This window comes from Orbicella faveolata, unplaced genomic scaffold, assembly GCF_042242905.1.
Source record: "Orbicella faveolata isolate gen_17 unplaced genomic scaffold, um_ofav_v1 contig_47, whole genome shotgun sequence".
In the NCBI taxonomy this organism is placed as follows: domain Eukaryota; kingdom Metazoa; phylum Cnidaria; class Anthozoa; order Scleractinia; family Merulinidae; genus Orbicella; species Orbicella faveolata.
In genome coordinates this window covers 21,120,891-21,135,012 of record NW_028301577.1, presented here as the reverse complement: position 1 = coordinate 21,135,012, position 14,122 = coordinate 21,120,891, and the positions used below count along the sequence as shown (strand labels likewise).

The 14,122-nt window shown below is 39.2% G+C and overlaps 1 protein-coding gene across 3 annotated transcripts in view; it reads right to left on the bottom strand.

The window, feature by feature from the left end:
• LOC110067603 (uncharacterized) overlaps window positions 1–14,122 on the bottom strand; it is a 76,753-nt gene that overhangs the window by 45,665 nt on the left and 16,966 nt on the right. For 2 of the 3 annotated variants that reach the window (XM_089279011.1, XM_089279012.1), the window contains 8 exons: window positions 9,148–9,249; window positions 4,187–4,285; window positions 3,685–3,798; window positions 2,437–2,541; window positions 1,727–1,825; window positions 1,535–1,636; window positions 665–766; window positions 403–501 (listed from right to left, as the gene is read on the bottom strand). In XM_089279011.1, coding sequence (XP_089135137.1) covers window positions 403–501; window positions 665–766; window positions 1,535–1,636; window positions 1,727–1,825; window positions 2,437–2,541; window positions 3,685–3,798; window positions 4,187–4,285; window positions 9,148–9,249 — 822 coding nt within the window. Of the gene's footprint in view, window positions 1–402; window positions 502–664; window positions 767–1,534; window positions 1,637–1,726; window positions 1,826–2,436; window positions 2,542–3,684; window positions 3,799–4,186; window positions 4,286–9,147; window positions 9,250–10,163; window positions 10,888–14,122 lie in introns of those variants that run through there. The other variant, XM_020774947.2, reaches the window with a different exon arrangement.

Genomic DNA, 14,122 nt, shown 5'->3' with positions numbered 1-14,122 from the left:
TGCTTTCAAGTGGAACTGTTTATTATGCTGTACAGGGTTGTTGTACCTTTTTAGTTCATGGATGAAACCCTAGAGTGTTACCATCCAAATGAAAGCTGTTGAGCAGTACTTTCATGTGGTACTGTTCATTATGCTGTACAAGGTGGTTCTACCTTTCACGTCTGTGGATGAAACCCTGGTGTGTGACCATTCAAAGGAAAGCTATTGAGCAGTACTTTAATCTGGAACTGTTTATAATGCTGTACAAAGTATTTTTAACTTTTAATTCTGCGGATGAAGCCCTAGTAGATTCTGTCTGTCGCGCTGCAAAAATGATTCTAACTTCTAACTGGGAATTGAACCTTGGCGCATGACTAAATAAAATTTCCTTTCTATCTTTAAAAGAGGATACACTCTATTTACCTTGTTGGGCATGTGGAGTGGCACACCCTTCTTGAGGAACACTAGTGTAGTGTCGGGGTGTCCAGCTTGTGATGCTATGTGCATTAATGTGCTGCCATCCTAAAAAATAAAAACAAACGTATTAAAATCTTACAAAGTATATAGTTTCTCCAAGCTATATTCTTTTGTGTTAGCAATGTGGTTATCCTAACAAGTTACTTGTACTTACAGGACAAAAATAACAGCATAAATTCAGTAGCATTTCCACGTAAAAATTCCATACCTTTGTTCTCAAATTCACGTTTGCCTTCAGCTTGTCCACTAAGAACTCAGCTACGACTGAGTGACCTCTTTGAGCCGCCAAGTGTAGTGGCGTGCGGTCGTGCTGTTAAATGAGGAAGAGAAGAAAAGTTTGAAGCGAAGTTAAGGAGTGGAGTTGTGTCAAACAAAGAAAATATTTGGAGAATCCTATTCTAGAAATGACAGAGACAACTTTCATATACGGTATGCCTACATTACAGCTTTGTTTGTTGAGCTCTGCAATTTCGCAGACGACAAACAACGCGCTCTAACCAAAGAGAGCGAAGAGGTAATCTTTTCGGCCAATCAAGTCTAAGATCAAAATGCTCGTTAACGTAACCTTCCCCGTCTCTGAGCGATTTATGGTTCAATGCATTCCCGAGCTTAGCAAAAGTCACATTTTTTCCCGCGCTTTTCACCTGTTACACTCTTCCGCCCTTTCCACTGGGTTGCACGTCTTTGTTTCCAATTCTGATTATTTTATTGCACGTTTTGCCGCCATAGTGGTTCACTCTGCGATGATTTTAGTTTTATATCTGCTATAAGGACGAAAATGCGCTTTGCCCACGCCAATTTTTGCTCGCATTAAAGGAGCTACCTCACAATTTACGCATTACAGTGAAAAGTTGAGCCTAAATTTACCAAGTTCGTCGTTTCTAATTCGTGTTAATCTTCGCCATCCTTAACCATCCTTTTTGCTTTATGGTTTATTATTATCTCTTTGGTGTTTTTCTATCTTCGTAAACTACTATTTTCAGGTTTCCTTCAATTTAAAAGTAATTTTTTACGTGGCCAAAATAACTCAAAATGCCGTGACTGAACTCCTTTAACAAACAAAAACACAAACACTCACTGAATCGGCGATGTTCGCGTCGACGCGAGTTGTTTGAAGAAATTTGATCATTGCCTCATCTCCTTCATAAGCAGCGATGTGTAGGGCCGTCTGTCCCTCCGCCTGTTCAGGAAATAACAGATCCAAGATAAAGCTAATTAAGACGCTTATTGGCTAAAATTGCAAACAAGACAAGGCAGTTTTTGAAGTTACGTTTTGCACATCGACGGGACAGCCAAATTCGACAAGAAGCTTTGCAATGTCAACGTCTTTCTTTCGTACAGCGGCGTGTAACACGGTGTCTCCGCTGGCCTGAAAGAGATCATTAAAAGATTTGTATAAGTAATCGTAGAAGAATAAAACTAAACTAAGCACGTAGTAACAAAACTAAGCCTCGCATATGGAGACGCTGGTTTCATTATGGAACTAGTGTGGAGTTCGGGACCAAACCGCAGTAAGAGTCGGGCCATAGAAATTTACTCTGCTTTCCAAGTGAACGGAAGAGAGCTTACTCTTATACGACATAAAATCTTTCTTTTGGACGTAAATACTTTTTCCTCACACGAGCTGGCGTTTTCTGTTGTCCTTTTCTGTAGTCTGTACTACAAAGAGATCAAATACCTTTGAAAGAAAGCCCTTAATTTTACCAACTCTTGTTAATCTTTGAAAAGGCTAGCCTCTGCTTACTCTCCACTCGCGCTCTGGCGCTCGCCATTTTTCTTTGCTCTATATCCCATCAGCAGGTCTTATTAAAGGTTGGCTCTTACAATCTAATTACTCGACCTTCTAGTTTATAAGAAGATTAAACAAAAAAAAAAAACTCTCAACAAGGAAGGCAAACGCGACAGGACACGGAATTCAGAACAGGATTTTATTTCAACTTCCGTTGCTCCGTTCTGGGCTTCCCTGAAATAAGTACCTACCCCTCGGGTGATCTTGACTTGTTGTTCAGCTTGGGAACCAAGCAGCTCTTTCACGACTTGTTGGTTTCCTGCCACGATCGCGAGGTACAGTGGGATAGATCCACTCTGGAATTACAAATAACAGTTTGTTGCCTTCGTAAAACCCTCATACCTATTGCTGTACTACCCACAAGCGCTTGCAAGTTGTGAGAAAAGCAGTGACTACATGGTCGAGAAACTTCGCTCCGATCAAGTTCTTGGTGATAAATATCCTAAGCCACTTTAAGCGATCACTTTCGAATTGCGGTCTTCTAAATTAACTTTGCAGATCACAGTGCTCAGTTTCTAAACCCTACCTTTCTACTTTAATTTTGAACAAAAAGGAACTTCAACTTACTGAACTCGACTTAAAGGGACACCGCCACCATTTTTAGCATGATTTTGGAAATCTCATATAAAAAACATATATCGATCATTGGAAGCTGAACAATAATGGTTTTATTCTGTAGAGCAGTACTCGACAAATGATTAGGACCCATTAGGAAGTGAGGATGGCTAACGATGGCGAGGATGGAAACGGATTGTGATATGGATTTTTGAAAAAGCGTCAGGATGTCAGTTTTTTAAAGGTTCAAGTTTGGCTCGAAAACCGTTGAAATTTTGCAAAAATGTTGCCGTAGTGTGGGACTTTCTTTAAAAAATTGCTTTTAATCATTTAGTTAGAGCTAATTGGGGACCATGTCGTGGATTTATAACAGTTTTAAGCAAATATATCGTGACAGTGTCCCTTTAAGGTGTAGGGCCTGATAGCACATTTGCGGCATTTCACTCGAGCTCGGTCGACAAATAATTTGAGGTAAAAGATGACCAAGAACGCCAAAGATACGTCAGTACACTGCACAGTTTGGACATAAAAGTGCTTATTATGTTCTCCTTTTTTTCCTTTAGATTCTTGGATTACTTATTCATCGACTTTCGGATTATCAGACTCACTTTTAACCTCCTTTAATTAAAATTGGCGTGATGTGTGGAGGGGAACAAGCACTCGTTGCAAAATGATGCCTGTCTCTGAGTAGTAATCGAGTCAGCGGTTTTCGTCATTTACTTTGCTAGGCAACTTGAGGTCCACTTCTAGAGTGACAGTTTTCGGAGCATTCGTGGGTTTTCGCTCTAGTTCTCAATTGAATAAGGAAAGTTTTCCAGTTCTTCAACAAAGATTTTCAAAATACGACACTTGTTTACAAGAATGAGTCAATTTTTTTTACTCACTTTGTCACTTGTGAGTTTGGCATCCTTCCCAGACGCTTTTAGGAGCGTTTTGACAATCTCCACGGCGCCAGAGGGGCGGCTGCAGGCCATGTGCAGCGGCAGCTGCTCTTCAGGCTGAAAAGCAAGTTGAGATTCGAACATCAACATAGTTCCTCATCCCAAGAATATCCATGACGAAGTCACTCTACAAAGATCTGTGTTGTGTTCTGGTTGGTTGTCGCTTGGCGGGTTTCCAATTTTCGCGCGCAAATGACAAGTAATAAGTGACATTGCACGCATTTTTCCAGGGTTACGTCGTAAATATGAAAGAATAATGTCTGTTTATACGTTCAAAATAACGAGCATAACTTCGAAAAGTCAAAACCAGAAAGACATAATTTATTGATAGAACCCTAAAAGTCAGAGCAAAAGAGAACTTCACTCGACTTTAGATGCAGACCACCTGCCAACATTTTAGGGGAGGGGTGGGATTATTATATTTGTTTTCTTTTCACATCCTTACCCCTGCTGTGAGACTCGCATCCGCCTTTTTCGAGAGAAGAAGTTTGACGATTCCGTCTGAACCAGAGGAAGAGGCATAGTGTAAAGCTGAGCGTCCCCCCTGCAAGGATAAGGACATTAGTGGATCACTTTAACAGAGCAAATATCTTTGCTTTAACAAGATCAATGTTGCTACGGTTACCGTCTATTGATGATAAGCATAACCCTGAAAACGTAAGAGCAAAATCAAGTTACGAGATTGAAAAACCTTCTCTAAACGATGCATTCAAACGCTGCAACATACGCAGACATCGAAAATGGCAGTAAGGCAACTCTTAATTGTCTGTAAAAGTCACGTTTTGTAAAAGAAAATGTCTTGTTCACTATTTAAGATCCCCTTTCATATCTTAAAAAAATTCCCGGATTAATTCAATTTTCCATGAATCTACGTTAATGAGGAGATCGAAAACCACCGACATAATAGAACAAGAATCGCTCTACAGTAGCTTTCACTTAAAGATTACGTGATGAATTCAATGTTCATCTGCCCAGGTGGACACTTGAGTTTTGTAAATACAAGACAACAATATAACTAGAAACAATAGCCGCCATTTACGCTAAAAGACAGACATCTGATGCTAAAGATTACTACTGCTTGTTGAATGAAAAGAAAGTGCAATCACGGCTAGTTTTTGTTATCGTTCATCTTAAGTAATAACTTTGCCACACTAAATAGCTAGTGTTTCATTGTCAATCTACCGTGTACACTTGAAACTGAACGATTACACTTCAAAGGACATACACGAATGGTAGCCAATTTTGAATACTAATGGCCAAAATATTTTCTGGGAAAAATTGCTTTAGATATATGACGAAGCTCGAGATCAACTGATTAATTCAAACAAAAATAATTTTCTTGGAAGCAATAGATCCAAAAAAAAATTCCTTCCTAATTGTTTGATAGAAATTCAAATTTTCACTGACTTGTTTTGTTCTTTGTCGACAATCTAAAAATGGGTTGAAATGCACAAGTTGTTTCTGGTCTAAGTGCTTAAGAAATCAGTCTAATCTTTTTGAACAATATTTAGCACAAATCACAAGGCTTTTGTGCCTGACAAACATTAAATTGCAACTTGTTATATCTGTGAGACGCAAGAAACTTACTTATCACCTTAAACAGATAATTATCTGTAGAAAACCATAATACAGTGGAAGCCCGTTAATACGACCACCTCCGGGCCATGGAAAATTGGTCGTATTAACGGGGTGGTCGTATTAAATAATAAAATGACTGTCTGAACTTTTTTTTCGGACCAGAATAAAGTGGCCGTAATAACGAGGTGGTCGTATTAACGGGGTGGTCGTAAGGCTGGGTTCCACTGTAATATCACTTAAATGATATAAAAACTATTAAGGACTCGAAAGGCAAAAATTTTTAAAGCATGCTAAGTCGCACTCACTTCTGAAATTCGTGGGAAGAAAAAGAAACAAATATTGTTTCCCAACTCTAGTAAATAAGTGACCATTGTTCATACAATGACATGGAAGTGATCATGTACAGTTTAAAGCGTTTTGTACTGATAAATTCACGGCGATACTATTTTTAATACTGACTTTTCTGGCTCAAACCTTCTCCCAAAAAATAGACAAAAGATTGTGAAAGGACCGCTTTTGAAAGAGCATAATATTCTTTAATATATTCCGTTTACAATAGGATTGAAAATGTCACAAACTGCCTTTTAATTAGGCCCTGTCCACGCTACGCCGGAGGAATTTGAAAACGGAGGTTTCACTCTGAAAACGCATCAAATGTTTTCCGCCCACATTACGCTGGTGGGGGCATTTGGAAACGGCGTGTTCACTTTGAAAACGCATCAAATGTTTTCCGTCCACACTACGCCGGAGGAATTTAAAAACGCAACAATCACCGGTCATTTTGAATTTGTGTTTGAGGAAATCTCGGTCGGGGAATTCACATGATTATCGGGACGCCATGGTTTTCGAAAAGCTCCGTTTTTAAAATGTTTCCCGCCCACACGAAAACGAATAGCCGGCGTTTTCAAATTCCTCCGGTTTGCGGAGCGTTTTCGAAATGCTCCGTTTTCGTGACGGATTAGTGTGGACGGTAGACCTAACCGTAGAAATAAAAGTCGCGTTTTCAAATTTCTCTGGCGTAGTGTGTGGACGGGGTCTTAATTGCGACTAGAGAATGTAAATATCATGGTGGATTTGTCAAGTAAAACGCGGGATGAATCTCAGGCTATTTTTAGTTGATGAATCAAAACTGTGAACAACATCTGTCTTATAAAGCGATTCTTTCTGTTCTCACGTCATTTTGTATGCATTGCGAAAACTTAAAATGTCGGAAGACAATTCAACATAATAAATAACTTCTTTTGACCTGAAATATAAACATTTTGATCAAAAATGTCTACTTCCGTCCTCAGTTATTGTTTATTAAAATCAATCTTTTTGGTAAAAGTTAAAAATGTAAGGCGAAGCAAAGATTAAGTCAAGTAAATCTTGTCAGTCAGCGAAAGTTCACTTTTTTTCGTAAATTTCAGGTAGCCTGGATAAAGGCAATTCGGAAATTGTGCTGTAAGATTCGTTTTTGTTCAATTCCACTCAAAAGTAATTAACTTTTTATCGTGGCATATGTTTGCAATACAAATACCAATCATTTTAGGGTGAAATATAGCGCGGAAATCTAACCCAGCCAGGATTAAAGATGTAGAGATTGCTAACGTAAGTTATAATTTCAATTACAAGTGATTTTCAACATGAAAGTACTGTTCAAAAATCTAGAACTCACGGAAGCCAAACATAATTTACTTGAAGTACCATCTTGAGACGTTTCAACATCGGAAAGAAAATCCCTCGAATGAAGTCCGACTTTAGAGAAATAACCTCTTTGTTTACTTTAAAGTATTTCATTTAGTCTCAATTTCAGTTGATAAACAGAAAAGAGTAGATTACGGGTCAACAAGTGATTATAACCCTTACTTTCATTGGCTAGTGATTTTATTTTCATTTCCAAACGGCAAACATGAGTGAATAATTTGTAGCACATGTGTCTGATACGTTTCAGCCGACAATTCTAAGTGTCAACAATTTCAATTTTTCAAAAGGCGGAGAGATCTGTTTGTCGGTAGAAAATGTAACTTTAAAACGCTTTAGAAAACGATAAACTCAATACAAACAGTGCACGTTACAAGAAAACTCGAAACGAACTTGAAGGAAATAACATTCAAAAGCGTTTCTTCAGTAATAAAAGACCAATTGAAAGTTCTATGAAAACCCACGCTTTAAAACGGAATTTTTTTTGTCGTATTTGAAGGACAATTGGAAAAAACCAAATTCAGAAACGTTTCACTGCATTTTGCACAAGAAAAAGGGAATAGGAGAATTAGTTTTATGTCGAAAGCTACAATTCAGAATTTTTTATTTTTAATGTTATTTATATCTGTGGAAAATATTGGTGTGATAGCAAATTAGAGGCGACTCTACATAACCTAGAATTTATGTATTTAAGAAGAGGAAAAAACTGACCGAACAAAGAAAACTTGCATGTATTAAACTAAATATGTTTTCAAAATTACAATATTGTTCACGTACTCGAAGAAAAATAAATCCACGTTTCCTGAAATATTTTTTTAGAAGATATTGTGCAAAGAATTACACCAATATTTATCAAATGGTATGAGTTTTCTCTGTCAAAACAACAGCGTTGAAAAGCACCTCGTAACACAAATGTATCGTTATTGAAGCTCAACACGTCCGCAGCCACTGCTGCCAAAAAGTCAGGTGATAGACTTGTGCGAAAGGTAGTTACTGAAGACTGGCTGTAATCGTTACTGTCGCAACCAAAAAGGTTTATTGATCGTAGGGACTCTGAGGAAAGCAGCCTTAAGAGATGAACAGTCGAGTTTATAACCACCGGCTGACAATTTCTTCACAACTTGTCTCCCCTCTAAGACTTTTTTGTTCGCGGAAACCGATCTTCTAAAACATTGCTTGCACAAAAAGGATCGAAAGCGACGAAATTCGCTTCGACGCAAATAAATTTGCAGTGCAAATATTTTACGAGCAAAAAAATAGGCCGCATAGTGAGCTCAATTATACACTGCAGATTAAACATTAATGGAACATTAATATTTGATCCTAAAGTTTGAAATCAAGGGCCGGTTGAAATTGCGGTTTACCGCTCTTTTAAATTATAGTTATATTATAGTTTAAAAACTATAATTTCAAATATCTGCCTATATCTGCGTTCTTTTCAAACAGAAAATTTGAACGCGCTTGTTCGGGGAATCTTAAAAGTCGTCCTGAGATTTCAAGCCAGCTGAAATCTTTGACTTGCCGTCAGCTGTGTTGATGCAAGAAATTCAATTTTGGCGTTCTTTTCTGCAAGAATATCGCAAAACAAAAGGCATCGAACAAACAAGAGCTTTGCTATTATCATTTGCGTTAGCCGAAACTCAAAAGGACGATCGAATTGATTCGCGAAAAAAAAAGGTCTCAACTCAACAACCCAATTTTTTTTTCCGTTTTGTGATTTAGCATAGTTTTATCAAAACCTACTCTACCTCTTCGATTAGTTCAATTTAAACTCAAAATACACATAAAATTCTGTATGCTGTTGCCGTTTAGATAGTAATTTGCTAGAACATCAAATAAATAACCGAGGTTGCACGCTCTGTCGTCGTACCAACGTAACGAAGTGACCATAAAGATCTTCACCAATTCTAGAAATGTGCCTACTGAAAATTACAGTCTTGGAAACAGGCTACGTATATTTTGTCAATCCCAGCTCTCTACTAATTAGGCTATGGGCTAGGGAAGTCAGCTCATTTGATATGGCAACGCTGACAAAATGGCAAACAAATAATTTGATGTCGATCTTGTGTAATTAAAAAATGGTTTCGAAAAACAGTGCCGAATTAGCGACCACAGTGTATCTAGTGAAACAAACTGCGTACTTACCTTATCTCGGTCGGTAACTACAGCGCCAAGCTCAAGAAGTTTTTCGACGATGTTGTGTTTATTGTCCCGGGCCGCTAACATCAACGGAGTTAAACCGTTGTCCTGTAAAAAAATAAGAAGTAGATAGAAAGAAGTTCCGTGAGTGAGAGTACGAAAATTGGTCATTGTAAAGAGCAAGTAAACAGAGCGAAAAAAACACACCTTCGGGGTTTTAGAAGCCATGTTAAAAATGGTACTAAAAATATTCTGGCCAACCAAGACACCGCTCTGTAATGCGAATTAAGCTCTGCGTATTGAGGGGACCTCTGAATGGGGCTTAACAGTGTGCGCAATGAATTCAATATTTATTATTTCGACTACTTTGTCCTTTTAATCGAGACGTCGAACCGACGAAATTAAAAAGCTGTTACACTTTGTGACTAGCGCGTGTCGCTGTCTTGGTTCCGAGGAAAAACGCCAAACGCGCGCGATTAAACTTTGCAAAACATCTCGGCGAGCAAGAGTTTTCAGCGATCAACGCGACACAAAATTTCGAGAGTGTTTAATTCGTGGCAAATCGCAAAGAACAGTTACTGGAAGCTTACGAGCAACAAAAGACCAAAGAATTGCCACAAGGGCGTTTTGGGCGGTGAAACGAAAGAGAGAAGGATATTATTATTACAAGTGATAACGCCATGCAATTGAAATCCCATTTCAATTATGAATCTGACCTGAAACGAATCTGACTGAAACGAGTTCCTAAGCCTTAATAACTAGCAACGGATCATCTCTCAGCGTATAATTAGTATTGTTAGGTAACTTAAGGTCTCTTATAATAATATTGCTCCTGTCACGAAAATATCAACTGCGAGGCCTTGCGCGTATGACCGAAAGGTAGTTATAGTTAAGGGGAAAGAAATGGCTCCATATCAGGATCGTGGAGAGATTTTCGCAGTTCGATTACAGAAGTTTGACAGCCTAGATTCGTGCTGGGCTTTAACTAACAAGCGATTTAAATTATCAAATGGATTCTTTACATTCTGGAAGTATCGATCATTTACTTCCATCTCGGCCGACGATATTTCCATGTTGTTTCGTCCCAGGCTGTTGAGATGTTGGTCAACTGCCGGCCAATCTCCCTTTACAGACAGCGCCAGAACGCGGTTTAAAATTTCCCATCGCAGAATTGACGGAGAAGTCTTGGTATCAAAGAGCACCCTGGAGCCTCTGCGGGGCTGCAACTGTGTCACTGCCGCATCCGACCCTGGACTTGGCGGTCGAAGCGAGGGACGTCGGCTGGAAGGATTCGACCCCGGTCCACCATTAGGCATCATGGAAGCGATGCACAAATTAAATCAGTTCTTCACCACATAAATTCTTGGTCTTTTTTCCTTTAAAACCACATTCACATTCCCTTGAGTTTCTTTTCTTTCCAACGCCTTGCTTCACGTTTTTGTTTCAGTGTAGAATTATTTCTCCGCGACATTCCGTCACGCCGAAGGTCGATTTGTAGTTGCGCATTTTATGGCTATGATAATAATTACAAGATCGTTTCCCTTGTAACAATTATAGGTTCGAATGAGTGGAGAGGAATTGCGCATGCGTGTATATGCTTTGTTTTGAAATGCGAGAAGCGACTTTTAGAATTTCGCACCCATTTCTTACCTGGAAAAAAATGGCGGAATATTTGCGATATCTGAGGTAATTGACACAAAAAGGAAACTTTGAAACTACTTAGGACTTTCATTTTTTTTTGAAATTAATATTTTACCTGAGGTAGTGGTTGAGCTATCAAAGAAAACGGTATATTTATGTTTAATTTTTGTAAGTTTTCGATTCATTTGCATAAGAATGGTATGCGCAAAGCACTCTGACATCTCCGATCGTTTGAAGATTGTCAGGCTTTGTGCAAACAGAAAGATAAGAGTGCGTGGTTGGTTTCATTGTGTCCTGCTTTTCGTACGAACAGGTGGTCAAACTTAAGGTGTGAAATAAAGTGCGCTTTAATGAGCAGCACATGATTTATTCATTAGATCGAAAAAGGAAGAACTTCTCAAAATCACTTGAATTTTGTTAGAATTTCGACGAAGGATCCGATCGTTCGTTGCTAATTTTTTTCAGTACATCTCTCTTGTCCAAGTATGGCGCTATGTTGCAAATACATATTCATTGTTTCGAATCCTAGATTAGAGAAAACAGACACGAGCAAATTATGAATTCTAAGCAGAAGAGCATACAGTCCATTTCGAGCGGGGTAAATAAACCCAGGTTTGCTTAGTCTGCCAGGGATCAAGAGGAAATAATAACTGCCAGGGATGTGCATGTTAAGGAGCGATGTAGTGACGCAGAGCTCAGCAATATCAAGGCCTTCTCGTGGCAAACGAAATAATCTATCGAGAGGTGATTCCTTCTTGAAGACCAGAGGACACCTGTCAGCGGACGTTGTCAACCATACGACATATAGCCTTGAAAAACTAACACCACATTCTCTCGGAACTAACATTACAAGACTGAATGTATGGCAACCATATGGAAAATTAAAAGCGAAACTAGGTGTACGGCCTTGAGACTTTTGATTGCATCAAAACAGAACCTAAAGCCGCCGCTAGTTAACTGACTTGCGCAAGACATTTTTAAATTCGAAAAAGAACACGGACATTCAATATGCTTGATACTTATAGCAAACACATTCTTTTACGTGTATCGGGCTAGCAAAACAATTTAAAAGAACGAAAGTTTCGTTATATTTGTTCACTCGGGCAAAATACTTTCGATCACCATTTCCGCAAAGTTTCTCACACGATGTTAAAACTTCCTGTGAACTAAAGCTATTGTTCATTGATTTCTTTAGACCATCACAAGTACCCCTGCAAAAATTAAGGACGTGGATTAAGAGGCATAAACGATAATTGTTGATCACAACAAAGAGGAGAAGATCAAAAAATTCGCGCCGAGAGATATGAAAATTGTTTTTTTCCCTTATGCTGTCAGTTTCATGTATATGATACCACACGTTGATTAAGCTCGGCTTGATATCAGCACAAACAGTCCCATCTGTTCTGATGCTAATTTTCTCCGGAAGTTTTAACGTTCTGACTTTTTCATCAAATGAACGAATTACCAACAATTTCACGTTTACGAATGATAAATTCAGGCTCAATTTCCATCGCTCTCTGGGGCCTGTCTAAGTTCCTCCTCGAGAGAGGAGCGCGGACTCACTTCCCGAACAGCGGCCAATAATGGAGTCTAAGATATCAGTGGAGTGTGTGCAGGTGACGTCATCAAATTCTCAAAACCAAAACTAAAGAGCCACTAAAGGTTTTATCCTCATCAGGCATAAGAGGTACTAAATTTATATCTGTTTACAACTTTCCAGCTCAATAGCGTCCTTCGTTTGGAAACCAGTGCATTTTGAATTTCGGAGTTACGGCGGTACGTGACATAAGGCTAAGATCGCGTTTGTCGAAAAATATACACTCATCTCGTCATTTTTAGCCATTTTAGGGGTTAAAGTATTAGGAAAAGTGCTTGGGTAAATATTTTATGGTTCGGTTCAGATAATCAGTCGAGGAGGTCCACCAACATGGTGGCTCCATACTGGGCTCCATAATTTTGCGCGGAACATTTCGTCGAATATCTCAACGTTGGGACAACGCAAACACCTTAAACTTGGAGAACTGTCTTCTTTATTTATCGTCTATAATATCACAATTTCTTGACATTATCCGCTGAATGGTTTTTGATCTTATTTTTTATTGCGTGACAATGAACACGCTTCATATTTTGAGATAACAAAATACATATAGTGCAGTTAAAACATTAATTGGGAATGACCGTCAATTGAAACGGATTACGAAAATTGAATTGAAAATGCGCCAATCGCCGAACGTTGCTTCTCCAAATTCCCAATGGTGTATGAGAGAGAATCTGTCACGACAAGAATGATCATCGCAGTTATTCATGTACACAACTAAGCAGTTGTGAAAAAAAGCGCCTGATTCCAAACTATGACTCTACCATATTGGTGCAAACTAGGAGCTGGTCACGTTGCAAGTTCGTAAAATACCCGTAGGTGAAGAGGTAAAGTCTGCATACCAACCAAGTGGCCTATCAGGCCGGATGTTATCCCGGTTTCTGAAGCATGAAGCGACTAGGAGTGTTCCTAACCCCCCTGGATGAGATGCTAGTTCAATGTAGGGTTACTCCCAGCATTAAGTTATTCGGTGCACATCAGTTTAAACACCTGGGTGGAGAGAGGTACTGTGAGAGTAAAGTGTCTTGCCCAAGAACTCAACGCAGGCTCGAACCCGGACGGCTCAATCCGGAGACGAGCGCACTAAACATGAGGCCACTGCGCCTCCCACAGTGTACCGGTAGATAGAGACAAATGTAAGAGAATATTTGAAAGAGAGAGAATCTGTTTGATTCTCCAAAAGCTTCAAAACATATGGTAACCGTGGTAGCCACCTGTACATCTGCGTTATTGGCAAAAACCTAGCCTCTTCCAGGCGTTCAGTTAGTTGGCGCGCAGCGTGAAAAACAGCGCGCGAAAAAATAAATAACGCGCGGCGAAAGGAACCGAAGGGCCTTTGTTAAGTTTGCCCACAGACGTTCTTTCGCTTCCTCTCGCCGCGCTTTTTTTTATTTTTTCGCGCGTTGTTTTTCGCGTTGCACCCCAACTAACTGAACGCCTTAGAGAGGCTAAGAAAAACCCAGATGTGCGAGCCACCAGAGGTTTGTGAGTTAAGTCAAGTTTTACGATAACTGCAGGAATTCTCGCGCGCTCATTGGCTAATTTTTATTATCAATAAACGGACACAGGAATTTATAATTTATGCGATGCGTCAACGAGCGAGAGAGGACAATTTGACAATTTGTTATTGTAAAAACAAACTGAAGTCAGTTTTCATAACATTGTCAAAGTAGTCTGCGGATCCACTCGGTCATCGCCTCGGGGATCCACAGCTACTTTGACAATGTTATGACGAAATTCATA